The 26,830-nt window shown below is 42.6% G+C and overlaps 1 protein-coding gene across 2 annotated transcripts in view; it reads right to left on the reverse strand.

Annotated features, from left to right (window-relative positions):
• The window catches only part of DOCK1 (dedicator of cytokinesis 1), a 266,436-nt gene that overhangs the window by 223,386 nt on the left and 16,220 nt on the right, over positions 1 to 26,830 (reverse strand). For both annotated transcript variants that reach the window (XM_041461037.1, XM_041461036.1), the window contains exons 2-11: positions 19,759 to 19,842; positions 14,404 to 14,444; positions 12,575 to 12,630; positions 11,030 to 11,126; positions 8,072 to 8,220; positions 4,869 to 5,004; positions 3,417 to 3,574; positions 2,642 to 2,723; positions 1,831 to 1,966; positions 1,452 to 1,524 (exon numbers count right to left, since the gene is read on the reverse strand). In XM_041461037.1, coding sequence (XP_041316971.1) covers positions 1,452 to 1,524; positions 1,831 to 1,966; positions 2,642 to 2,723; positions 3,417 to 3,574; positions 4,869 to 5,004; positions 8,072 to 8,220; positions 11,030 to 11,126; positions 12,575 to 12,630; positions 14,404 to 14,444; positions 19,759 to 19,842 — 1,012 coding nt within the window. The remainder of the gene's footprint in view (positions 1 to 1,451; positions 1,525 to 1,830; positions 1,967 to 2,641; positions 2,724 to 3,416; positions 3,575 to 4,868; positions 5,005 to 8,071; positions 8,221 to 11,029; positions 11,127 to 12,574; positions 12,631 to 14,403; positions 14,445 to 19,758; positions 19,843 to 26,830) is intronic.

The following is a 26,830-nucleotide window of genomic DNA, read 5'->3' on the forward strand; positions in this document are numbered from 1 at the left end:
AAACCCACACAGGCAGTTCTCTTTTATATAAATATTGAAATATAGATATGTTCACAGCAGACTGGCCCTGCAACACCTCCAGGGTCACCTCTGTCATTCCACAGGTGGAGTGCCCGAAGGAAAAGCTCCCATCAATCTCACAGGGAAAAGGAGGAGAAGAGCAGACAACCCAAACTCGGTGAACAAATGAGAAGATGGGGACGATAAATAAACAGCAGCATTAGGTGGCACTGAAGTACATCTTGCCAAGTGCTTTTGACAGCCATTGTGCTGGTGGCCAGTGAATGAATACAAACAAAGATATGAAAACAGAATTGCATGTGGTACAACAGAAACAAAGCATGGGATGAGGAGAAAAATGTGCCTCATATACACAGCCCAAGTCTCATGCTGGAAATGACAACAGCAGTATTCACCCTGCGTTCATTTCTACCTTATTCATGTCCTTTGGGATAGACTTTTTCAGGAGAATGTTCTCATTTATTACAGGGGAAAAAGAAAAATCACATTGTGCATCTTTTTAAAGCTCTGTGTATATGTAACAGGAAAAATGAATCGGTGCTAATGGAGCAGAAAACTGGATGTTCCATTAGCACCCCCTCTGAAAGGTTCATTTTCATTGCACACTTCCACACTGGCTAAAAAACAACTTTGCTGTTGTTTACCACACAATAAATGTATCCTTCTCTTCCCCAAACCCCACTTTCCTTGAAAAACGGAATTGTATTTTGATTTTGTCATTAACCTGTCAGGACCTGCACACCTTGCAGTCCTCTCACCAGCCCTTCACCTTCAAACCACAAGGGCTCCCTGAATTATGCCTATTTCTCAAAACAAAGTTAATTTATGATTTTATTACATCAAGCTTTTTAAAAAAAATATTATTAAAAGCCCATCTGAATATCCATTAGTGTATTAATCAAGGATTTTAGCTCCCATAACTATGTTTTGCCTTTTGGAACAGATGGCAGTCCAACATGTTCCACAATGGGAGAACTAAGCATCCATGTAAATTTATTTATTTATTTACTTCATGTAAATTTATTTGCCTTATCCGTTCTACCTTTCCTCACATCATGGAAGGAAAAACTTGGGATTTAGGGATGGAACATGATCTCTATCGATCTCAGGCAGAGCTAAGCCAGCAATTAACTAACTTTAAGCGTTTCACCTCTTACACATACTCCCCCTGACATCTTGAAACAAAAAGAAAACAAGGCTGCAAAACTGGGAATGGATGCTTTAAACTCCAAAAACCCTCAAGTTTCTGGGGATATCACTGATGCAGCTAATGGCAAATGATCTGGGAAGACAGATGAGCAATATTACTCAGGAGAAAATATCCCATGGAAAGAAATTAACTTAAAATACTAGTTTGTTTTTTTTTTAAATCAAAGTTAAAATCTTGGGTTTTTTACCCCTGCTTGTTCTTGCAACTGCTCCCTACTTACGGCTGGAAGGGGATGAAGTGCTGCTTGTCCTCATCATCAACCTTCCCGTTAATGATGTCAGTAACATCCATCACTGCAAAGACAAACCAAGGGCACTGAGTGAACTCAGCAACGTGGCAAGAGGGAACCCCCCAGGGAACTGAAGCCACAGTGACTCAGAAGAGAGGTGGAATTATCAACTGTGGAATTTCAGAGCCGTCTGTGGAATAACACGGTGCAAATGAGCTTTGGAACCTCAGCTACACAAACCCTGGTGGATACAGCAACCAGTCAGATGGGATTTGTAACAACTCTGAGTTTACACAACCCCACAGCAGCTCCACCACCCAGTTTCCACGGAAGAACTGAAGAGGAGATGGAGAGATCACCCCAGAGGTACCTGCCACCCCGAAGGGTCTGCGCAGCCCCGAGGTGAGCTTCCTGGTGTTGTTGTCCCGCAGCTCCATCCTGCCCACGCGCACGATCTGACACACAAAGCTGATCTTCTCTCTCTTCAGGTCCTTGCTGCCCAGGTCCTACAAACAGCAGCAACATCAGGCTGCTTTCTAAAAGCTGAATTTCCAGTTCCATTTCAGCAGGTGGAGGGTTTGCTGCTCAGAATTTGCCTTTGCTGTGCAAGCCTCTAAAAAAAAGTGCTCTCAGAGTAGAGCAGCTTTTCTAACAGTACTTCAACATCTCACTGGAATTCTGTACAAATTAATTCCTTAGGAGGTCAAACCATTTCTAGTATGTCAAAAGTCCAAAAATTCACTTTGGTTTTTCCCAGCTGTTGAGAATATTTAGCAGCCACTTAGGAGAAATGTCTCATGCAAGCCTTCAGCAGCACAGAATTGTGGAATGGTTTGGGTTGGAAGGGACCTTCAAAATCATCTTGTTCCCACACTAGCAATGAGCAGGGACACGTTCCACTATCCCAGGCTGCTCCAACATGGCCTTGGACGCTTTCCAGGGATCCAGGAGCAGCCACAGCTTTTCTGGGCACCCTGTGCCAGGGCCTGCCCACCCTCCCAGGGAACAATTCCTTCCCAATACCCCATTCATCCCTGCCCTGTGGCAGTGGGAGCCATTCCCCTCTGTCCTGTCACTCCATCCCTTGCCCTAGAGCCCCTCCCCAGCTCTGTTTCCCCCTGCAGAGGTGCCCCACGCTGGTCCCACCAGGGTGGCCCCGGGCCCTGGCAGGGTGCACTCACGGTGAACACGGCCCGCAGGTTGTGCAGTCTGTCAATGTCCTTGGGGAGGCCACAGCTCGACCACCTCACCAGGTAGTTCTCACTGAAAAGAACAATATTTTGAAGACTTTTTGTATAAAACATAGAGCAACAGAACCATAGAATGCTTTGGGCTGGAAGAGATCGTGAAGAACATCTCCTTCCACCCCTGCCATGGCAGGGACACCTTCCACTATCCCAGGGTGCTCCAAGCCCCAGTGTCCAACCTGGCCTTGGGCACTGCCAGAGACTGGGACAATCCCACAACCTCTTTGGGAAATCCATGCCAGGGCCTCACCCCCCTCCCAAGAAAGGATTTCTTCCTAATATCCCATGTAAATCTACCCTCTTTCAGCTTAAAGCCATTCCCCCATACCCTATCACTGAATGCCCTTTAACATAAGCAGATTAAATCAACTTCAGAATTTACAGGAGACTTTTCAACCCAATTTCCTTTTCCTAAGGAAACAAATATTGAGCAGGGAGCATTTCCCTTAGTGCACACAATTTTTATAAAGAAAGCAGCTCCTCAGCAACCAAGTGTGGGAATTCTGCAGCTCAGCAAGGGCACAGCCCTTGCAGGTGTGTTCACCTTGAATTTCCATCTGCTCTTGGGGAACCACAAGCACAGCACAACCCTGAAACGTGCCCCAAGCGAAGGGACCTGCCTCTGCTTTTCACAGCAATTTGACTTTGCTAAGCCCCAGAAGTCCCTCAGTACCATCCCTGAGAGAGCACAGATAAAAATGGCCCTGACCTGATGAATTTGGATTCCAGGGGGTCATAGAGAGACATCAGGACTTCAGCATCTTCTCCTATTTTACACACGACGTTTTTTAAATTTACAAATAAAGCAAATGAAGGAGTGGCAGCAAACTTGGCTTGTCTGTTGATATCAATATTCTGCTTCTGAGACTGCAATTGAAGAACAAAATAAAGTTTAACTTAGCCTAACAGACATCCAGCTGCTATAAAACTTTCTAAAACCTTCCAGAAAGGAGGTTTCCATTGAGTGTCTGCTCCTGTGATCTTTTTTCTGTTAAGTTTTATGACAGACAGATTTTCTGGATCTGTCTTGAAGTGCCACACCATAAGGAAGAAGTTAAAAAAGAAAATAAGAGAAAAAGGAGAGAAGAGATGTCTTCACTTATTAAGTAGAGAGACACAAATGAAGAAATAGAGCCTCAAACATACCTGAAAAAAAATCCAGGAACACACAGTAAACAGAAACAGAAAAGTTCTTCCTTTTAAAAATAAGGATTTTTGAACTGCAAAGGTGCTGACAGTTCAAGACTGAGAAGGGCTTTAAATTTGCCCCTTTTATTTCAACAAAAAGTGTTTAGGATTGGCATAAAGAAACCACACAAGAATGAGGATTTTAATCTTTGTGATTCTCAAATAGAAACTCCGATGACAAGCTAACTTACTTGGCTTGTCTGTTGATATCAATATTCTGCTTCTGAGACTGCAATTGAAGAACAAAATAAAGTTTAACTTAGCCTAACAGACATCCAGCTGCTATAAAACTTTCTAAAACCTTCCAGAAAGGAGGTTTCCATTGAGTGTCTGCTCCTGTGATCTTTTTTCTGTTAAGTTTTATGACAGACAGATTTTCTGGATCTGTCTTGAAGTGCCACACCATAAGGAAGAAGTTAAAAAAGAAAATAAGAGAAAAAGGAGAGAAGAGATGTCTTCACTTATTAAGTAGAGAGACACAAATGAAGAAATAGAGCCTCAAACATACCTGAAAAAAAATCCAGGAACACACAGTAAACAGAAACAGAAAAGTTCTTCCTTTTAAAAATAAGGATTTTTGAACTGCAAAGGTGCTGACAGTTCAAGACTGAGAAGGGCTTTAAATTTGCCCCTTTTATTTCAACAAAAAGTGTTTAGGATTGGCATAAAGAAACCACACAAGAATGAGAATTTTAGTCTTTGTGATTCTCAAATAGAAACCTCTCACATGCACATCTGATATTAACCCACAAATGCAGCTGATTTATTCATACAGGTCTGAACCATAAATTCTACTAAAGCCTTTAAAGGATGTAAAAAAATCCCAGCCTAACACAAGACTTCTTACAAAATTTTTAAGCCTGATAATTCTTCATAAACACATCAAATCCCTCATTACCAATGCTAAAAATAACAGTCATCCAATTAGTTTACAGCCTTGTGTTTCCCAGGGAAAAGCCAGAGAGTCTCTCACTTTTTCCTCCTGTAGCCTCTCTTCCACTTGCTTGGAAGCAATTTCATGTGCTCTGAAAAGGCTGATGGTGCTGGTCTGCTCTGGGTCCAAAATGTTGCCATCTTCATCTCTAACCACCAGATCTAAATCCAGAATTCTAAACAAGACAGCAAATATGTTTGTGAATTAACAGTGCTGAAAGGAAAGCATAAAAAGCACCTGCCAAGTGTTCAACTAGCACACCTGACACGTGATGGAAAAGCGATTATCTGAGACGTGATAATGCAATTTAACATGTCAGCAACCTGGAGATCCAAGGCACTTATTACCACAGCACAGGGAGAAGGGATGGAAATGAAACAGCACAACAGCTGGGGAAGAACTTCTTCAACAAACAAATTTGCCAGAGACTTGGTCTCCTCCTCTAATTTATCCAACAGTCTGAACAACCAAGTCCCACCACACACGGCTCGTGTCTCCCACTCCCAACTCATGTTTTACCCACACCCCACAAGATGAGGCAGAAGTTGTTTCCTTCTTTAAAGCACAACCAGATCTCTGTCAGCAGGGTGTTAACATCCATAATTACCTTCTGCAGAGGAAGCTTTCTGCCACAATCAAATCCAGGCTCAGGAAAAAACTTTCACTTTTCTCCACATTTTCCACAGTGCTGGCAGCAGCAGCAAGGGTTAAAAAAATCAGGTTCCTTCCCTAAGACTGCCCTTGTCACCTCCACCCCAATAAATGTGTCCCTAGTTCCTTTTAACTCCGTGGTCAGCTCTCCCAGTGGAGCAGCTCTAACTTTAGAGTTGAAATATATTTGATCAATGAGCTTAAATCAAATTTGCTGTGTCTGCTAAGTCACACAGGGTTTCATGATTTATCTGAAAGTAAATTCCATCTGGGCACAACCTGCAAGGACTTGGAAACAGGGCTGTGGCACACAGAGATATTTCCATGGACTTGGAGGATTCCTCCTCACCCCTGGAAGTGTTAAACCCTTGAGTGGGGTCAACACCCAAACCCCTCCAATTAACTGCACTGCATTAATTGCAGGGGAGACAAAGATCACTCAAGCTGCAGGGTGGAGGCAGCAGATTTTTAAACTCTGCTCTGGAGCTGGACCCAGCCACCACAAAACTCTCCAGCATCCCCAGAACATCTCACTCCCAGATGAATTTTCCGGTGAGAAAATGGTTTCATCACTGAAAGCAAACAGAAAAGCAGCCAAAGTTGTTTTCTTCCTCCCTACTACTGTTCCCTGGACAGCAGCCACAGCAGGAGAAACACCCACAGAGCACTGGAACTGACAGTCCTTCCATGGGAGAAACTGCCTGGGCCAGGGGAAAAGCTCAGAAATTCAGGGAAAGTCTCATAACCCACACTACAACACACCAATGTTTGCACAGGCTGTCAAAGGAGTCGAAGCAAACCATTATTTGATTCAATTCCTTTGTTTTAGCCTTTAACTTGCAAATGATGCTTGGGAAAAAATCTGATTTTTTTTTTCCTAAGTGTCCCAGTTACAGACATTTGCAACTGAACAGAAAAATGCAGCTTTTTCACAACAAAATTACCTGACCCAATTTCAGAAAGATATTAAAAATACAGATTCCTAAGGCCATTTTTGCTTCCTCAGTTATTCTGACAATATGCTGCACAACTTCTGTCTGTATTTACAGAAGGAAAAAAAAAAACTTATTTACAAATTAGTGTTTCACAAGTCAGGAAAGGTTAGGACATGATTAGGACAGAAAACATTTAGAATTATTTGGGTTGGGACCTCAAAGGTGACCCAGTATTTATAAAGCAGATAATGAGTTCATCCTGTCTGGATCCTAAAATCCCCATTCATGCTCCTTTTAGGCACAAGTGAAGGGTTTAGGGTTTTATTAGGAACATATGTTATCTTTCAGTGGTGAGCATTTACTCAGAAGTTCACATTCACCTCCCTGCTGCATCCCCAGAGAACCTTCTGATCACTTAATTAGCCCATCAGAACATTACAAACACAAAGCACAGCACAAGATGTTCCACTGGATCTGAAGGCTGAGCATCTGGAGGTTATTCAGAGCAACTTCTACCAACTCCTTGGGCAGATGGTGAAATCCAGTAGCCAAACAAATAATCCCAACAACATCTGGGTAATTGTCTGCAGAGGTACCACTGTCCATACCTCAGACTGCAAATGATAATTACTGACCGACTGGAATGCAGTTACTGATTATTTTTTTAATTTATTTTTTTTAATCACAGCTTTTGCTGATAAAGTACACGAGCAGAAATCCTGCAAGTTTGGCAGTTCTTAAGGAATCAAACAAAAATAAATGAAATATTGTGAGATATTTGCATCACAAAGCGTTGAAAGACTGGGTTGATGCAAACTTTTTCATTCCCCAGGTGTACCTGCCAGAATCCCACACAATGGGCAGGACTGAAGGGAGCACCACAACATGTTTTGTCTCTCAGTATTCAAAACACTGCTTCCAATGATGAGGAGTAAGATTTGATTTCTTATTTTTGATCAAAAATGCAAAATCATAATTGTACAGACAAGTTACAATCTAAAACTTGCATTTACAAAAATTGTCTTTAAACCCAGCCAACCATCTGGGGAGAGAATACATCTGATCACTAAAATATCCAACACATGCAACCTGCACTGCTTTTTGGGGCAATATTTCCTTCCCAGCTTCCACTCTTGTGTGCTAAATAGCTCCTTTCTTTTATGAAATCTCCCTGCTCATCTCATGCTACCAGCTGGATGCTGTGGAAGGAGAGGAACCAAGAGCTAAATGGTGCTTCTGAGCCAAATCCTTCAACATCACATTACAGCTGAGTGACTCGAGGGCACAGGCAGCTGGTGCTGCTCAGAGGGTGACAACTGTTTGTGCCACAGAAGCAAGTGGAGTTTAAAATTCTATTTTCAAGGCAGGCAATACTTGCACTTTTGAATTGGCCTTAAAAAATTACAGCTTGATACCATTGTCAAATTGATGATACCATCAAGTGAGAGAGATGGATTCCACTTTACATATTACACTTTAAAGATGCTGCCTCAACTTCAATCTTTATCTTGCTGTAACAGAAGTGTGAATACACAAATATTTCATCTACAGCTCCAGGGGAAAAAAAATCCTCCAAGAATTCACTGACAGCTGATGTGTCTTACACAGGGTGATCTGGATTCAGGCAGAAAAACTTGGGAAAAGGTCTTCACAAACCTGTTGCCATAATCAATTTTGGCAGTCACTTTCTTTTTCAGCTCCTTGAGCTCATCCTGGGGCAGGGTCCCAGAGAGGATTTGGGATCTCCACTCGATCAGGTCGTAAATCATGTGCCGGACGCTGCGGAACATTTCCCTGTTGTCCTGCTGTTGTGGGGGGAAAAACGGGGGAGAAATCAGGTTTGAAGGCTTGGGAACACCGAGGATAAATTGCAATTACCAATAGGAATTCAAAGGGTAAGTGTACAGCAGCTCGGGAACAGGAGCCTAACTTCCTACAGCACAGAACACTGAACATTCCGAGTGCTGCATTCAGCTTTAAGGAGCTAAATAGGTGTAAATGCTTGGGTTTATGTTACCTTAAAACCTGGGTCATGCTGTTTTCAGGCATCCAAGGGGAAAATGTCCTTTTATTGATTCCCAGGGTAGCTTTGTTCAGTGACCCTCTGCACTGAGCAGAGCAGGACTGAAAATGGTGCATTTTAACAGCAAGAGGCTCAAGTTCTGCAACAGATGGGAGAATCCTTTCTCTCCCTGCTTAAACCTCCACAACAATACTTGAAAATCCCTCATTGGGCACAACAATGCCATACAAGTCCACAGGTAACTTTTAAAGGACAGTGAAACGCCAGGAAACACCTAACAGGATAGGAAGTTAAATACCTCAAGTGTTTATAAAGCCTGGAACTGTGGATATTAAATACTGCCAGCAGCATATACAAACTTTGCTTGGCAACACTCAGCTAAGCTAGGAATAATTAAATAATTACAATAAAATTTTCCACTTAAAAAAAAAAAAGCAAGGAAAAACTGCAGAAGATGCAGGAAAAGAACATGACTCCAAGACTCTGGGAAAAGGATATCTAACTGTGAGACTTAAAGACTTCAGTCTGTTCAGATTATCCAAAAGCTGGCTTGATTATAGTGGGAGAACCTTCACAGGGAGAAAATACCCATTATTAAAAGCTCTTTAATGCAGCAGAGGAAGACACAACAGGCACATATGGCTGGGAGCTAAATACAGACAAACCCAAATGGGGATGAGGTTCCTGATTTTCAAGGCTGCAGGGAATCATAAACCAAAGAGATGGGAAACATTCCACATCCCCTGCTCTCTTCAAACAAAAACTGAGCGTTCATTCAAGATTCAAACACAAATTACAAACTGAATCAAGGCATAAATGTGACCATTTAATGGGTTTTGATATGCGAGATAGGGACAGCATGGAATATTCCTCAAGCCTGCAGACTGCCCAGTCTGAAACCAGTTACCTCCAGTAAACCAAACCTGCCCTGATTGCCTGCTCTTGCATCCAAAATCATTAGCAAAGAACTAAAGTATTGTTTAGCACATGGAATCATAGAATGGAATGGTTTTGGAAGGACCTTAAAGCCAAGCCAGTCCCCTCACAAATTCCACTGTCCCAGGCTGCTCCAAGCCCCAACCCCACTTCCCATCCTGCAAGTGCCCAAGGCCAGGTTGGACAGGGCTTGGAGCACCCTGGGATGGTGGAAGGTGTCCCTGCCCATGGCAGGGGGTGGCACTGGGTAAGATTTAGGGTCCCTCAGAACCCAAACCATGCTGGGATTCCACAGCAGTGGAACCAAGGGCAAAGCTGCTCCCAGCCCTCTTGAGCTTCTGTTCCTCCTCCTTTATTTCTATTCCTTCCCTGCTCCTCACCTCACAAACTCCCTGCTATTCCAACTCCTTAAAGCTCTCTCTTTAACACATAATCTGTTTCTTTTCATAGAAGATATTATCCTTCATCTTCTATATTGCCACACTACATCATTTCCATTACACTCTTACTCCTAATCTTTATTTTCATGGGTGTGATTAAAAGCCACATTAGTCAGCACAAATGTCTTCATTACACTCGGTGTCTTCACTACACAGCTTGCACTTTTATGATACAAGATTTCAAACATATTTATGGGAAACAGAGACTGCATTAAACCCTGCTTTAAATAAAGGAATTTCATGTTCCCATTATCTTGTTACAGTGACCTTGCACAATGAGAGCATCACAAGTGTGGGCCAGGTACCTTAAATCCCACAGCAGGCCTTGCTTCACACCTGAACTGCACTATTAAAAAGAAGTTTGAACTTTTGATCTCATTTATGTGCACTTTCACCTCTGCTTTTGTCACCTTCCCATCCCAGAGACTATCAGTAATTATCACTGCAATTTTCTAAGAATATATTCTTATGTGGTTGAAACCTTAGCATATCAAAATAAACAAGCACGCAAATTAAGGTGTCAAGATTTGGGAACAATCAATTTTATGTAAAGGAATACTGAGAGGTTAAAGACCTACACTGATAATTTTGCAAAGCTTTCAATTTACACCCACAAATTAAGTACTAAATACTCAATTGTTTCATAACAGAGCCTTAAGAAACAGCCTGAAGACCATTTATTTAATAAAATTACATGATAAATTACTCCAAATCTGTATATACCTTAAAAATAACACATATATATAATATGTTATATATATGTTTTATATGTTATTTATACTCCATGTTTATATTTATATGTTTTCTATATGTTCCATGGTTTTTATATATATATACACTATGTTTTATATACATACCATAATAGAACCTACACAAAAAAGGGATTGTAACTGCTCAACAAACTATTGCTAGATCAAGGTAACACTCAAAAAAAACCCCTGACTCTGCACAAGAAAATAAAGAGATTTGAGCAAACAGGCAAGAGATTTGTGCTTTAACAAGCACAAAAAACTACTGAGATTTGTGCTTTAACAGAGATGATGCTACATGGATTTTCAGCACTGAAAGTAACCTTCAGAAACAACAACAGAAGGGAAAATTCATGAAGAATTCCTTCATGAATAGCAGTTCCTTCCCATTTCTCCTGTACCTGTCCCAGCACCACTTTTCCCATAAAACCCCCCCGGTGTGAAGGTTTTCCTGAGCTGTTCTCACCACATAGAGCTGTCTCCAGATGATGGACCATTCCCTCAGCGTGGTGGTGACCTCCTGGATCAGGGGCAGCTCGTTGGGGATCACAGTCTCGTGTTGGCTGAGGAGGAAAAGTTAAAAAAAAAAAGGCTGAATTAGACAGCAAGTGCAGTGAGAATGAGGAACCACAGAATTGTTAAGGATTGAAACGAGATTTAAGGTCATTGAGCACAACCAGCACCACCATGGTCACCACTAAGCCATGTCCCCAGTGCCACATCCACACAATTTCTAAGCAACTGCAGGAATGGTGATGCCATCACTGCACAGAGCAGCCTCTTCTGTGGAAATTTTTATATCTAATCTAAATCACCCGATCTAGAATAATTCCTGAGGAACAACTGTTCATTTCCAAAGGGAACTGAATAGAACTGGATTGGAATTAGCATCACTTGCTGTAAACTTCTAAGCAAAAATAAGATGTTATCAGATATTGAAGCACACCACAAAAAAGGTATTTGGATGTGCTCAGATTATGGAATCATGGAATGCTTTGGGTTGGGAATGATCAAAGATGATCTTGAACTGATGCCTTGTGCAGGCTGCCCTAGAGCAGAGGCTGGACAGAGCTAAAGAATAAAGCAGGGATTGATTCCAAGGATCTCCTCCATGGCTCCACCTTGGGCAGCACAAGAGCCCAGCCAGGGCTGCACCCAAAATGAACCCAAATGGTCCCAAAATGCACGAGCGCTCCCGGGGTCTCTCCCTGGGATCAGCTCTGCTCCATGTGCACATTGCAGTTCAGTGTCCAATTCCAGCTCAGCCCCTGCACTCCCATCCTGCTTGTTTTTCTCTCTCCAGCCCAACAGATAAAAACCAGATGAGCCCAACCTGCAAGGCCACCATACTGATCTTTAATTGTTTTGGTTTTTGGTTTTGGTTTTTTTTCAAAATATTGGTTTCGCAAGTTAAAAATAAGATTTCATTCCTTACCACGAAGTTTCTGTATGATTTGTTTTAAAAAGAGGTGCCATGAAGGTAAGAAACACCAGCCAGACCTTTGAATATTGCAGAAGTAGGGTGCTTAAAGGCAGTTTTGCAATCAGCAAGGAAGATGTCATTATGCAGCAATCTCATGATTAGTAGTTTGATCATTTACATATTTAACAGAGTATAAAAATAAATCAGGCACAAAGGAATAAAACATTTTAATCCTGTTTCAGTCCATTTCATACCTGGGTAATGATTTATTAATTTCACTCCACCTCCTTTTTCCTGTGGATTTGGTTTCTTTCCTGGTTTTTAACTGAACTTTTATACTCATGTTAAAGACTTCTGCCTGCATGTCCAGCAAAGCTGATTTGATACACAAGGATCTGAAGAGCTGCTGAACAACAAACACAGCTCAAACTACTGCACACACCAAGGAAAGGAACAGGAAAAACACAAAATTACTTCTCAGTGAGGCAGAAAACTACCTGGAAACAAGTGTAAGTTGCCTGGTAATGCATTGAAATGATGTGGATAAAGCAGGAAAAATGAGTTTTGCTCTTTTCAAACCAAACTTACCCTTTGCCTTCAACGATTGCTTCCTTAAGATGGATATAGGAGGCAGGGAATATGCCCTTGGGGAGGGAGGGAGAGGAAAAAAATGTGTTATTTAACCAGCTGCACACAACAGATTGTGTTTATTACCTAAAATATGCCAAAACACTGCAGAGCCATTCACATCCTCAAGCACCAGAAGAGTTGTGTTTGGGACTTCTTTAATATACATTGAATTTTTGCATTGCCTGTCCTTTCAAGATGTTATTGCAACTTTACAGCTTCTCCAAAAAAATATTCTAAATTCATCAAGATGCCAGAAATAAAACAATAGTTTTAAAATAAACTGAGTCAAGCTGATAAAGCAAATTCCACCATCTCACCCTTCAAGGTAGGAGTTCAGTTTTCTGATCATCTGGGAAAGCAATAATAGAAATTTTTGGGAAGCCACCAGGGGAAATAACGCATGGGCATGTGACTTTTTTACCCCAGTTTAAAAATATTTTAAAATCACTAAATTTAGTGCCAGTTCAGACAAATGCAGCAACACGTGGAATTAATTTAAGGCAAGAAAAATGTCTAATTGCTTCTCAGACTGTAAAAAGCACGTTTATGAAATATGATTTGTAAGAAATTCAAAGTGTTCACATACAAAAAAAAAAGGAAAGTACAAAAATAGAATAAAAACCCAGGCTTGGTAAGGAAATGGGTGGGATGAACCACCAAACTGTACTTTTAGACATGGAAACAACCAAAAACACACCTTTGGAGGCAAACATGGCATTTGCAGTGTTTCAGTGAAAAAAGCAGCAAACCCTGAAGTTTAATTTTGTTTAATTACTACTATGAAGTAAGAGGCTCAAAAAATAAAACACGATGCTAGAACCAGTATTTGTGTGGTTTCCTCTAAGAAAAGCTGCTCTAAATGCAGCCCTTGGTGCACACTGAAATTCCAGTGCAGGAGGAGCCTCCTCCTCTCTCCAAAGGGAACAACTGAAAATTCCCAAGGTCGGGGACTGCAATTCACCAGGAATTCAGCATTTAACAGAAGGAGTGTCTGAACAGACCAAGGAGAACATCAAGGTCTGAGCTTTTCACTGAGGAAAAGTTTGGTGCAGCAGTTACTGCACAAAGATGATGCATGTCAAGATTTAGTGACTGATTTACCTTTGAAGTACAAAAACTGGGATCACAGAAATATAAAATAGCCTGGCTTGGAAGGGACCTTAAAGTTCACCAAGTTCCACTCCTGCCTGGGACAATGAAAGGTGTCCCTGCCATGGCTGGAGTGGCACTAGATGAGCTTTAAGGTCCTTTCCAGCTCAAAACATTGGGCAATTCCAGGAATTCCATCCCAGCCCCTCCCAGGGAACAATTCCCTCCCAATATCCCATCTAAACCTCTCTTCCTTCAGCTTAAAGCCACTCCCCCTTGTCCTGTCCCTCCATCCCCTATCCCAAGCCTTTCTCCATCTTTCCTGTAGCTCTTTCAGGCACTGCAAGACCACAATGAGGCCACCTCAAAGCTTCCCTTCTCCAGGTGAACAATCCCAGCTCTCCCAATCTTTCCTCCTCCCAGCAGAGCTGCTCCATCCCTGGGATCATCCTGTGCCTGCTCTGGACTCTCTCCACATCTCCCTTTGCACCCCAGAGCTGGATATGCCACTCATCTTTTAGGCCTTGCTAAAATCAGTTTTTATTAACTTGAGAAATTCCCACTGATCAGAGGCTGAGACACAGAGCAGCAGGGACCAGTGCACACCTGGGATCCAGCTCCATCAAACCCACACACCCAGGGCCAAAACCCATCTTAGTGCAAGAGAAAAAGGAGGATCACACTCTGGCAACACTCACCTTCTTGGATTTCTTCCGTAGTGTATAACCCCTGTACCAACCTAGGAGAGAAAAAAGGGGACAAGCATTAAAAAGTTCATTTATGGCACCTCCCAGCTGCTCCTCCCCAGCTCAGCAGCACCCCAAGGTCGTTTCTGATCATGCTTCAGCCCTGCACATCCCACCTCAATTTCAATTTTCCATAGGCTTAACAAATATCCTGGATAAAACAAGTCGTCCTGGGAGGTGTAAAATCAGAGTGATAATGGAGAGAAGTACATGACAGAGATGGTGGTTCACATAATGTGTTTAATTGCTGTGCATTTAATTTTAATTACTAATTCACCAACACAAACAAAACCAACTTAAGAGCATTAACTTGACAAAAATTTACTGATAGGCTACTTCCATTTCAAAACCCACTTAAATTCCACAAATCCAAGTCTTCAGCTGTTAGCCATCTCACCAGGAAACAGGAATACTTGGGAATTTAGGGGTCACATATCAAAATGCAAAAGCAAGGGGCCCGTTTGGAAAACTGAGCCTGGATGCAACATCCACCCCTCCAGCCTGGCAAAGAAGGGTTTGTACAGCACAGCATCCCTGTCGAGGGGAGGATGGGGAGATCACAAAGCAGATGTGGAATAAAAACTGCAGTCCCAGTCCTGAGAACAGGGATAAACTTCCATGAAACCAACACGTGCTGATAAACTCATTATGTACAATGTGGAACCAGAAATCCAAATTAAAGGCTGAAGCACAGGGGATTTCTCAGTCTGCTCTCCTGCAGCACAAGCCCAAGGGATTCATCACCTCCTCCCTACAGCACTTGGGGCTGAGTTAGTGTCACCTCAAAAATCTCGAATTTGTAACCAGCACGCTTCACCTCCCAACAGAGACTGCCACAGCCTCACATCCCACACTCCACTGCTTCCCAAGGAACACCAAACTGCTGCTGAAATCAGCACTCCCAGCCATGGCCAGGTGCAAAGGAGGCAAAGCATTCTGCCTGTGTTCCCTCCACCGCCTGAAATCCATGCACAGATTCCAATCCTAATAAAAAACTGAATTCCCACGGTTTTAGATGAATAAAGCAATATTTTGAAGTCCTGGAGTTTAACCTGCTGAACAACTAAACTCTGATCAGATGCACTGCACAAACTGGAGAAAAAAATCATTATTTCTTCTCCTGTGCTGCCTCAGGACATCCTGTGGAATAAAAGCCCTGTGGCAAAGACAGCTCCCCACGGATGAACCTCTGCTTCCTGAAGTTTTGCAGCCAGAGCTGCCAGGATCGTGGAGGAGAGAGCAGCCAAAACCTGCCTTGGAGAACTGGCTGCACTGCTGCTCCTGGCATGGCCAGGCAGGTCCCACCAGGCTCCTCCTGGTGCTGGTGTCCCCCTGGAGCCGGGCAGGGAGCCCAGTGCAGCTCCCGCTGGGACAGCTGGGGACACTGGGGCTGCCCAAGAAGGGGCTCAGATGGGGGCAGGGTCACTTAAAGGGTGAAACCATCTCTAAACAACTCCCCAAAAACATGGGAGAGCTGGGGGGCTTACCTGGAGAGGAGAAAGCTCCAGGGAGAGCTCAGAGCCCTGCCAGGGACTGAAGGGGCTCCAGGAGAGCTGGAGAGGGACTGGGGACAAGGGATGGAGGGACAGGACACAGGGAATGGCTGTAAACTGAAAGTGGGTAGGTTTAGATGGGATATTGGGTAGGAATTCCTCCCTGGGAGGATAGGGAGGGGCTGGGACAGAATTCCCAGAGCAGCTGTGGCTGCCCCTGGATCCCTGACAGTGCCCAAGGCCAGGCTGGAGCAGCCTGGGACAGTGGGAGGTGTTCCTGCCATGGCAGGGGGGGCACTGGGTGGGATTTGAGGTCCTTTCCAACCCAAACCATTGGGAGATTCCAGGAATTCCTTCCCTGGGAAGGAGGTGATGCCCTGGCACAGGCTGTGGACTCCCCATCCCTGGACCTGTTCAAGACCAGACCTTGCCCTTAAGAAATCTGGGACCAAGCAGCTGGAGATGTGCATCCAAGGAAATGCTCAGCTAAGACACCAATGAAATATTTGTCAAAGCTGCAAAAAGCTCAAGAATTTGCTGTGGTTACCCAAACAATGCATCCATTTTATCACTTCCACTGCATTCACAAACAAACAAAAAAACTGCAACAAAAACTAATCTTTCCCATAATATCATTAATAACTCCTGTGAAAATCCCTATTTGGGAAGCCAACCTCCCTTCTTCACAGCAGCACTAGAAATTAATTGATGCTCCAACAGTTAATCCTGGTCTTGAGGTTGATTTTCTGTTACATTTCCCAGCAATTCCCCTTAATCAGCCACATTTATTGATCATATGGTTCCATTTGCCCATTCCATCAAATGATGTCAAGAAACAGAATCAAGACAATAAAGATGTGGAATGCACTAATCCAGAATGTGGCAAATACTTGGGTTTTAGGGTATCTGCTACAAAATTCAACCCTCCTCTCTTGCAGAGCAGGATATTTGGGAATTCCTATGGCTCTCCTGTTTGGCTTTTCCTCTAAGGCTCAGATTAGAAGGGCAGAGAAAGTTTTCTAACTGAAAAATAAACTAAAATACTTCCTGAAAGAAAAAATAACTTTATTTTCAGTATTGATTAGTCTAGAAAGTAGCTTCAGCTTTACTTTGGTTCCTGGAAGAACACAAATTTAGTATTTAATGGTGAAATGTGTACATTCATTTCCAATCTCCTCACTCCCAAAAAAAGAGGATGTTTTCACCAAGACTGAAACTTTACAGAACTTGACAGGATCCACACACTGAATTCTTTCTGCGCGGTATTTTGCATTTCAGAGAAAAAAAAGTTTCTACTATTAGAATGCAAAATGCCAAAACTTTAATAATAAACAAATTCCAAAATAAGTTCTACTCATGGGCAACAAAAGTAGATATCATTTTAAACACAGGGGAAAAGTTCAACCCAAATTAATTCCAGTACATGGCAGCAACAGATATCCTAATTCTGTCCTAAAAATCAGATCTTGCAGACCATGGATGTGAGAATGAGCCCTTCCAAGTCCTCATCTCCCTTCTGTAGAGACCCCAATGAGCAAGGGTTTCCCATGAGTTTTTCTTGGCAATGCAGACTCAGAGGGGGGAAAAAAACCCAAAAAACAAATTTTACCAATTCAAAGCCCACAGACACAGACCAGTCTTCAAAACTACTCCCAACTTAGGAATTATTGCAGAAAAATAATTTAAAATAGTATCAAATCATTGGCCCGTTCCATCAAATAATGTCAAGAAAGAGAATTAAGACAAAGATGTGGAAAGTACTAATCCAGAATGTGGATTCTCTCAACTTAGGAATTATTGCAGAAAATTAATTTGAAATCATATCAGATCTACAGCAGGATGGGAGGAGCAGAAGTGGACTCCAGCAGGTATCCATGAAAAAAAGCCAACTGCTTTTCCCCCAGGGAGAAGGGGTAGGAATGGCAAAATCCTCAGCAAAAAGGCTTTACTGACTTTCCCAACAACTCTTCTGCTCCAGGATTATTTAATTAGAGGGTTTTTCTTTGGATGGGCCCATTCCCACCTCAGCCTGGCACACACCTGGGAATTTGTAGGGTACAAAACCTCCCAGGGGTACAATCCACACCAAGTTTATCCAGGGAAAGCAGGAGATCAAACAACTCAAACAAGCCCCTGATCTTGGCAGCTCTGAACACAAGACAAGAGTTACAGCATCACTTAGATGTCTGTCTTGGGTTTGGTTGTTGTGGTTTGGTGATGGTTTTGTAGGAATAGTGATGCTGAGAGTGCTCTTGTTTTGAGAGGCTCAGAGAGAGGTTTGGTCTCTGCTGTAGTTTAGGAGAGTTTTTTGATATTTAGGTGTCAGAGAATTTAGAGAAATAATAATATAGAGAAGTGATGTTACAGTTTTTCTTAATAAATTAAAAAGTAAAGTAAGTTCATTGTTTATAAGTATTAAAACAGGTTTAGATAATTGTGGTCTGTTGTGTTTGATATATTCTGCTGAAGTATTGAATTGAGGACGTTAAGAGCTTTTGTAAACTTGTTACCCTTTGTTTTTGTTTGATTTGTGAAAGTTTTTTTAAGTTTCCCATCTCAGGTCAGGAATGAGCAATCAGTGCTTGGGAAAACAGGAATTTGGATTTCTTTTACCATGAACTCACTGCATGTGCTCCAAGCCCTGAGAGCGTGAAGGTTTTCCTCTATTTCCAGCCCAGGGGAAAAGCCCATCCCCACTGTCCCATTTACTTGGGAACAGCCAGCATTTATTAGGGTTTCAGCATCTGACAGGATTTCAGCATTTAATATGGTTTCACATTCCCTGCTACGTTTCTCCCACATTCATTAAATAAACCTATTTTTACACAGAAGTACAAAGCTGTGCAATATTTGAATCGCTCCATTTGCATTTAAAATCTTTGCATTACTAGGGGTTTATTAAAGCATGCAACATCAGATAGTGGAAAGACTGCTTTGCTCAGAGTCAAACTTGGCATTGCAGCAGCAAACTGAGCTCCAAGAAAAGGCCAGCCCAGGAATAATGAGAAAATTCAAAAATTCCACTTCAAGTGATGATCAACTCTTGTTAAAATAGCATTGTTTGTCTCAGGAAACATAATATTTTAAGAAATCCAATTAATCCATTAACTAAAATAAATTTATCATCCAGATCTACCAAAAGATCAATGTCTAGAGAAGCAAATTAAATCAATACATTACAGTAAATCCTGTTTCCACAAGACAAACAATGTTACACTATTTTAAACACACACTTTAGTTCTGTGTTCCCCACGCCTCTGCTAACTGCAGCACACCATAAAATTCCAACTCAAAGATATAATGAAAGTTTTATTTTGCTTGGATTAAGAGCTGAAAACGTTGTGACAATTTCCCCATCGTGTTGATTATCAAACTCAGCACTGAAATTCCCTTGTACAAGGATCAGGGAGGAAAGGTTTTGGTACAGGTGACGCCTGTAGAGTTTCACATCAAAAGAGGCACCTGGAAAAGGCTGAAAACAGTGCACACATCTCAGAAGAGACAAATAATTCAAGAGCCAGGTGACTTTCAAATTCAGATTAAACTTTTTGTAGCAGCAGGTTCTTTTGCATCACCCAGGGGTACCCAAAAAGCAACTCTCATTTCTCTAACGTGGGGGAGAGGCTACAACTGATCCACACAAACCCATTTCTGGGAAAAGTCTTCTTCCCCAGAAACTCCAGCGCTTTATCAGCTCATCAATCCATTTGCTTCACCTTCCAATTCAAGAGGGTCACAAACAGAAAATGAATGCAACTCCCCACAAAAAAAAAAAAAAAATTGCTATTTTTGAATTGAATTTTTGCCATCTTACCCTCATAAGTTTCCAGGATGTGCACGGTGTCCCCAATCTGTAAGGAGAGTTCATCTGGCCCCCTGGCATCGTAGTTGTAGAGAGCTGGGCAGAGGGAACACTGCTGTTAGTGCAGGCAAAACAATTCCAGGTGTTTCATCACATCACTGCTTTTATTACTTATTATTGCCAGTCTGAACCTTTGTGTAAAAAAAAAAATAAATTTAAGTTCTATAAAAATTCAGCCAAGTTCTTAAATCCATCATGAATTCCTTTTGTAACAAAAAAACCACCCACAAGTTCACTTTCTAAAGCTGTCCCTTGCTGTGTTTATAATGCTTTGCTTCTTCATGGCAATACACTCAATTTTTGTTGTGTTTGCCAGCCTTCCACAGCACTTTGTGTCAATTTTAGGCAGTTCTACAAAGAACTGCTCTGTCTTCCCTGTCAGCTCAACACACAGAAAACTTACAAAGTGTCTTTAGAAAACTCCAATTGCCACGCTAACATTAAAGGATGATTTCTCAGTCATTTCATTCATTTACTGCATGCATAGGATGTTGAAAAATATGATTTCAGAATTTCTGAGTGGCAGAGGCAACTGCAGCAACCCACTGTACAATAAACTACAACAAATCCAACAGGAATTCAAAGACCACTCTTCCCTGCCACTCCCAAAAGAAAATCTGGGCAATGTCCACAAATTCATCTGACAAAGAATGCTACAAACCAGGTTTGGTTGGGAAAAAAAATACTCATGCTCCAAAAAACGAAAGTGTTACCACTCCAAAAGCCGAATTTTTGTAAGTTTTATATGGAGTAAATGCTATGTAGCAGAAAAAAAATCTTCCAATACCAAGGAGGGTCCTCCTTGAAGGCAGAGACTGAAACATTTCATAAGATGGAAATTAAAGAACTTTAGTCAAGGTGGACCCACAGAAATATCTTCAACTTACAACTGCAGCTATGCCCACCAACTAGGATCAATAACACTCGAAAATCAGAATTTCTCACTATTTGTTTAATTGTTCAGGAAACAAAAGCATTTTTGGAGCATAATAATTACTTCTGAAGTTCCCACCACCCCTGAGATTATCTCTGCTTTTCTTTCTGCCTCAGTTTCCAGGGCAGGGCTCAGGGATGTTTTACTGGAACAGAACGAGCTGGATAAGAGACTCACGGCCATCAGAGGAAATTGATTTCACACCAAGAGTTCACAGAGCATCCACAACACGTTCCACACTCACTACAGGTAACACAGCACTCCCAAAAACCCCTCAAATCCCAAACCTGTGGCAGAGCTCTAAACGAAGCCATGAGAGGAGGGATGCAGGCAACACCTGCCTTCCCTGGGAGCTCCTCCCACCCCAGCACTACCCAGGAGATAACCCCACAAACCACACCTGCAGGAACCGGGAGTGACAAAAACACTGCTGGGAGCCCAGATCTGGTCATGGTCACACACCAGCAACATCCCAGTGGGCACCAGGGGGGCTCTGATCCCAGAACAAGGATGGGGCACAGAGCCCACTGCCCACCCCCAGTTCCAGCCTCCAGGAATTCCTGTTTGTTCTGCCCAGAACTCCTGGAATTCCAGCTCTCAACCAGATCACCAATAAATGATGCAATGGCTCACCAATAAATCAATAAATAATCAACTGAATCACCCATAAATAAATCCATAATCCATTGGCTCACCAATAAACCAACCCATAACCCACTGGATCACCCATAAATCAATCCATAAGCCATTGGCTCACTAAGAAATGAATCCATAAGCCATTGGCCCACCAATAAATAATCAACTGGATCACCCATAAATCCATAATCCATTGGCTCACCAATAAATAAATCCATAAACCATTGGATCACACAGATCAATCCACTGGATCACCAATAGATAATCCATAATCCATTGGCTCACCAGTAAACCAATCTATAACCCACTGGATCACCCATAAATCAATCTATAATCCACTGGCTCACCAATAAATAATCCATAACCCATTGGCTCACCCATAAATCAATCCATTGGATCACCAATCAATCAATCCATAACCCACTGGATCACCAACCAATCAATCCATAACCTACTGGTTCACCAATAAATCAATCCATAAACCATTGGATCACCAACAAATCAATCCATAACCTATTGGATCACCCACGAATCAATCCACCCAGGCTGGCTGGGTCCCTTTCTCTGCAGAACTCCTCTGGCTTGACAGACTTTAGAGTGAAGAGGTAAATAAAAAAATCTGAGTGCACAAATGGAAAAAAAGACACGGGAAAGCAGTTAGGAAAAAACACTGTATAAGTTGGAAGATTATTAACGGAATTAAAACAACACCACAGGGTAAAAAGAATAAAGGTCAGGTGCACTGCAGAGACCAATATCACCAGGATTTAAATGAAGCTTTTAGAAAGTAACAGTTTTTACTGACATCAAAACAAGCCAAGCTATTTGTGTTTTAATATCTTCCTTAATTTTGGCATTATTACAGACAGATAAACTCTCCCTCCCAGGTATCTGGCACAGGATATCTGAGAGCCATAAATGCTACCCCTGCAGGAGAAGGGGGTTCTGAGAAAAACCTTAACAAAAATGAGCATTTTAAACTGTTCCCAGTGGTGAACACAGAGCACATGGGACAGTCTGCTTGGAAACACCCCCCTGAAATAGTCACATTTCAGCTTTTGTGCATAGCAGGAAAAACAAAGTTACACAGCCCTAACTCCTCCAAACTTGCCTGGCTGGAGCGCAACATAAAAAGAAATCCAATCCTTAGGGTGTTTACTGAGATCCCTTCAATGCTCACAGCTCAGTCAAGGGGCCCCTGGGATGTTCACACATCCAGAAATGAATCCAAGGACAGTCTCCCACCTCCACGACCCTGACAAACAACTTCACTGGCTCACAGCAGACATCCCAGCCAGGAAAAATCTGCATCAGAACAGATTAAAAACCAGTCCTGTACTCAATTCACACTTCAGCTGAGCATTTCTCCAGCACTTAACTGGAATAACGCTCAGGATCAAAGGCAGCTGTGAATAAAAGGCACTAAAATTTATGCCCAAGAGTGCTCAAACTGGTGTCTGTCACAACAAGGAAGGTCAGGCAGCAGGAGCTGCAGTGGAATGACCAATTCTTCTGACAGAAGATGACAAACAGCCATCAAATGGTAATTACTGCCCACGGCAGCTCCCACTGACCTCAACTGACTGAGGAGCCGGGGGGGAGTGTGATTTATCTTCAAAAATATATATATGTGTGAAAAATATGTCTGCAAGAGAAAATAAATCACATTTCTGGCTCCCAACAGCACTGACAGATCGTGAAGCAAACAACCCAAATAACTATAAAGTGCATTCCACCCCTGTGATTACAAAGCAAGGCTTGAACTGCACCACAAACTCCCCTGCAGGGGAGCAGGTAACTCCTCCTCACAGGAAGTTTTTTTTATGTACAGTGGCATCAAAAGATGCTGTGATAGAAACCGTTTGATTGGAGCAAACAACAAGGCTTTAATTAAAGGAAAAGACAAAGTTTGGAGGAGTAAAGCATGAAACTGGTATGTTTGCATTTTGTCTCATCAACTGCATCCTGAGCTATCATTTAAAATATTTAAAAACCTGAGGTATAGCTTTCTATTTTTAAAGGTTTTTTTCTTTTTGAACTGAAGTATGTTTTGCTTAATTTAAAAAAATCCAGCATCCACCCAAGGGTCTCAAAGCGCCAAAAGCAGAGGATTAAGTGTGGGCAAAGAAAGAGGCATTTTTTCAGATCTAAGAGTTGATAAAAAAGGAACAATGAACAGGGCATTACAGTAATTGCACCAAACCCCCATTTACCATTCAAGAACACAAACACCTCTGTGAGCTGCACTCAGTCTGCACACATCAGAAAAATGAGGGGGCCAACACTAGAAGAATTAGTGGTGGAAACAAAGGGAAAAGCAAACAAAGGTAACATCAATTTATACTGAAAAAGCTTTTTTCTAACTGCAAAAAAGGTGAGATATCTTAAGACAGCATAAAGATGTTACAGAGTAATATCCCCTGGTATTACTTTGCTTTAAAGGCTGTATTAATCATTCTGAACTCCTGAATGAACCCAAACTACATTTAACACACTACCAGCTTTATTTTACACTGGCTTTAAAAAAAAAAAATCCCTAAATCCTAACTGTGCTTTTTCAATAAAAGCAGATAAATTGCAGAGGTGAAAGCAAAGTCTTTTGTAAATTCTCTGGTATTAAAAGACACCTGAAGGTTTTCCTATTTTTCCTGAAATGGAAGTGGATGATTTGAATATTCAGGCAGATTCCTTAGTCCTCTGCTACTCACCCAAAGGAGCTTCTAATTTCTACACCTGAGGCTAACGGAGAAGCAAAAAGAAAAAAGCAGTGTTTGAGTCAGGAGTTGCACCTGAGAAGTGTTAAAGACAATTATTTCATGTGTGCATTAACCAAGGGTAGATCCTCTCCCCTTCGCCTTGGGTTTTGTCATGCCTGGTCTCATCAAGTTTGATTCAGAGTTCTTTCTCAGTATTTTAATTATTCTGTTATCCAAACACTCCCAAAAAAATTATTTCCTGAAGAAGGAAGAATCCTGGAGAAATTCTCAGATCTGAGCTGTTACCATTAAGCTAAAGGAGAAAATCAGGCTCGAGGTTTCTCCTGGCCAGTGATGCTCTAATCTTATTGATTAAATCCACAAATGTGAGTTTTATCACAGGATTAGCCCAAATCCCACAAGTTCAAGTAGATAGAAAGGATTTGTCACCACTCTCCCTTACAAAGGAGAGACACCTCCTTTCACTCCTCCTCTCTGTGAGCAGCAAATTCCTGAAACACACAATGGTTTACCTCCAAACTCCTCCGCCACTACACAGGGCATCTGCTGAGGGTGAGAGAACCCTAAAGCAGCCTCTGAAACCCTCAGGCTGAAATCCCTGCAATGCCAGCCTGCCAAAATCAGAACACAAAGAGTGAAGGGCCACCAAACCCCAGGTTTCACACCAGACAGCAAAGGCAGCAATGTGTCCTGCATCACATTTGGTGTCTCTTCACTCCCTACCCAACCTGAGTTAATTAATTAATAAGCTGAGGGAACTTCAGAAATCCAGAACAATCCCAAAGTTGGGGCCTTCCCAAAGGGCAACCACCCTGCTGAGCCCTGCTGGCAGAGCTGGAGGAGGACAAAACAAGATGCTCACTTGTCCTTTCTGCACTCATTAAAAAATGCAGAAAGAAATAAAATCTGGAGCAAAGGAAGCTCAGGGGGGACCTTGTGGCTCTGCACAACTCCTGACAGGAGGGGACAGCTGGGGGGGTCGGGCTCTGCTCCCAGGGAAAGCAAAAAGACAAGAAATGTTGTACCGGGGAGGCTCAGGTAGGACATCAGGAGGAATTTCTTCACATAAGGGGTGATTTGATATGGGAAGGGGCTGCCCAGGGAGGTTTGGAGCCCCCATCCCTGCAGGTGTCCAAGGAAGGGCTGGAGGTGGCACTGAGGGCTCTGGGCTGGGGACAAGGTGGGCATTGGGCACAGCTTAGCCTTAAAGATCTTGGTGCTCTCTTCCAGACAGAATAAATCTGGGATTCTGTGAAATGAAGAGTTCCGGACAAAGCCAAGATTTCCAAGAAGCAAGTTCAGTTTCTCGCTTTCCTTCCTTCCCCCTTTCAAGCCAGACACTTTATTTTTAGGGAGCTAATGAAGTGAGATGCTCAGTCACCATTTTACCAGCTCTCTCCCCTCCTCCTGGCTAATCTGTATTCAGAGTACTTCACCACCAAGTACTGAGGGTATAAAGCTGAAACTAGTGCTAAAAAATATATATATACACATCATTATTGACTCTAACAGCATTATTAATGTGCCATAATGCACAGCTAACAAGAGGCATAATCAAGAACATCCAAATTGATTTTTAATATTAAGAAGTCCATTAAGTGAAACACCCTGGATGCAAAGAATAATCACATCACCCCGAGCTCTCAACATTGGCTCTTGCAGAAAAAGCAAGATGCTGATTTAGACTAACACAAAACATTATCCAGAGGCAGATGTTTTGGCATCTGTCTTGTGGTAACTCAGAATCACAAGAAAGTGAGTTTTGATGTTCCCTCAGACCTCCTACATTTCATTGGGGGCCACTAAGGAGCTGTAACTTGAATCCTGATCCTCCAGGAAGGCAAGGACAGCATCTGAGCGTTAGCTGTGCTCACCCAAAAGCCAATTTGTGCCTCAAGAAAGGATTTAAGTGCTTGGAATTCAGCAAATTTCAAAAACACCTCTAGACATGGTTATTAGAAAATTTGCAAAAGTTTCAGCACTGCTATGTAGAAAATGCCCCCAGGGGTCTGCAGGGCAGGAGAAGGACAAGAGTTAAAGGCTGGAGAGAAGAACTCACCCAGCTTCTGGTCAGTGCTGGCAGAGCATCAGCTGTGCCTGGGCTGGTGGTGAGTCCAGCACATCCTCCAGCCAAGGGTCCCCAGGAGAGGAGAAGTGACCAGAACTGGCAGAGCTGCAGCTCCTCACCATCCTGCCTGATGTGCCCCCATCCCTGCCCTCCCCTGGCAGCAGGGCTGCTCCCACCCCATCCTCAGCCAGACCTGCCCAGGGGCCAGCCTCAGGGACAGCAGCAACTCCAGCAACACAACCTCAAGCTACATCAGGGAAGGTATAGGTTAGATATCACAAAAAAAATTTTCACCGAAAGAATAATAAAGTACTGGAATGCTCTTCCCAGGGAGGTGGTGGAATCACCATCTCTGGATGTGTTTAAAAAAAGACTGGACATGGCACTTGGTGCTATAGTCTAGTTGAGGTGTTCAAGTGCAACCTAAGCCCTATCTTAGAGGTCTCTTCCAACCTCATCATTCTGTGATTCTGTGAACAGCAGGGACAGCCGCAGGAGGAGTCCCAAATCCAGCCACAGAATCCCAAAAAATCAACAGCAATGACAGCCCCAGGAGGAGTCCCAAATTCAGCCACAGAATCCCAAAACAGCTGGGATTGGAAGGGAGCTTTGGAGATGTTCCAGTCCATCCCTCTGCCGAGGCAGAGCACATCCAGGTGGGTTTGGAGT

The sequence above is a fragment of the Pyrgilauda ruficollis genome, unplaced genomic scaffold, assembly GCF_017590135.1.
Source record: "Pyrgilauda ruficollis isolate IOZ18807 unplaced genomic scaffold, ASM1759013v1 scaffold15, whole genome shotgun sequence".
Taxonomy (NCBI): Eukaryota; Metazoa; Chordata; class Aves; order Passeriformes; family Passeridae; genus Pyrgilauda; species Pyrgilauda ruficollis.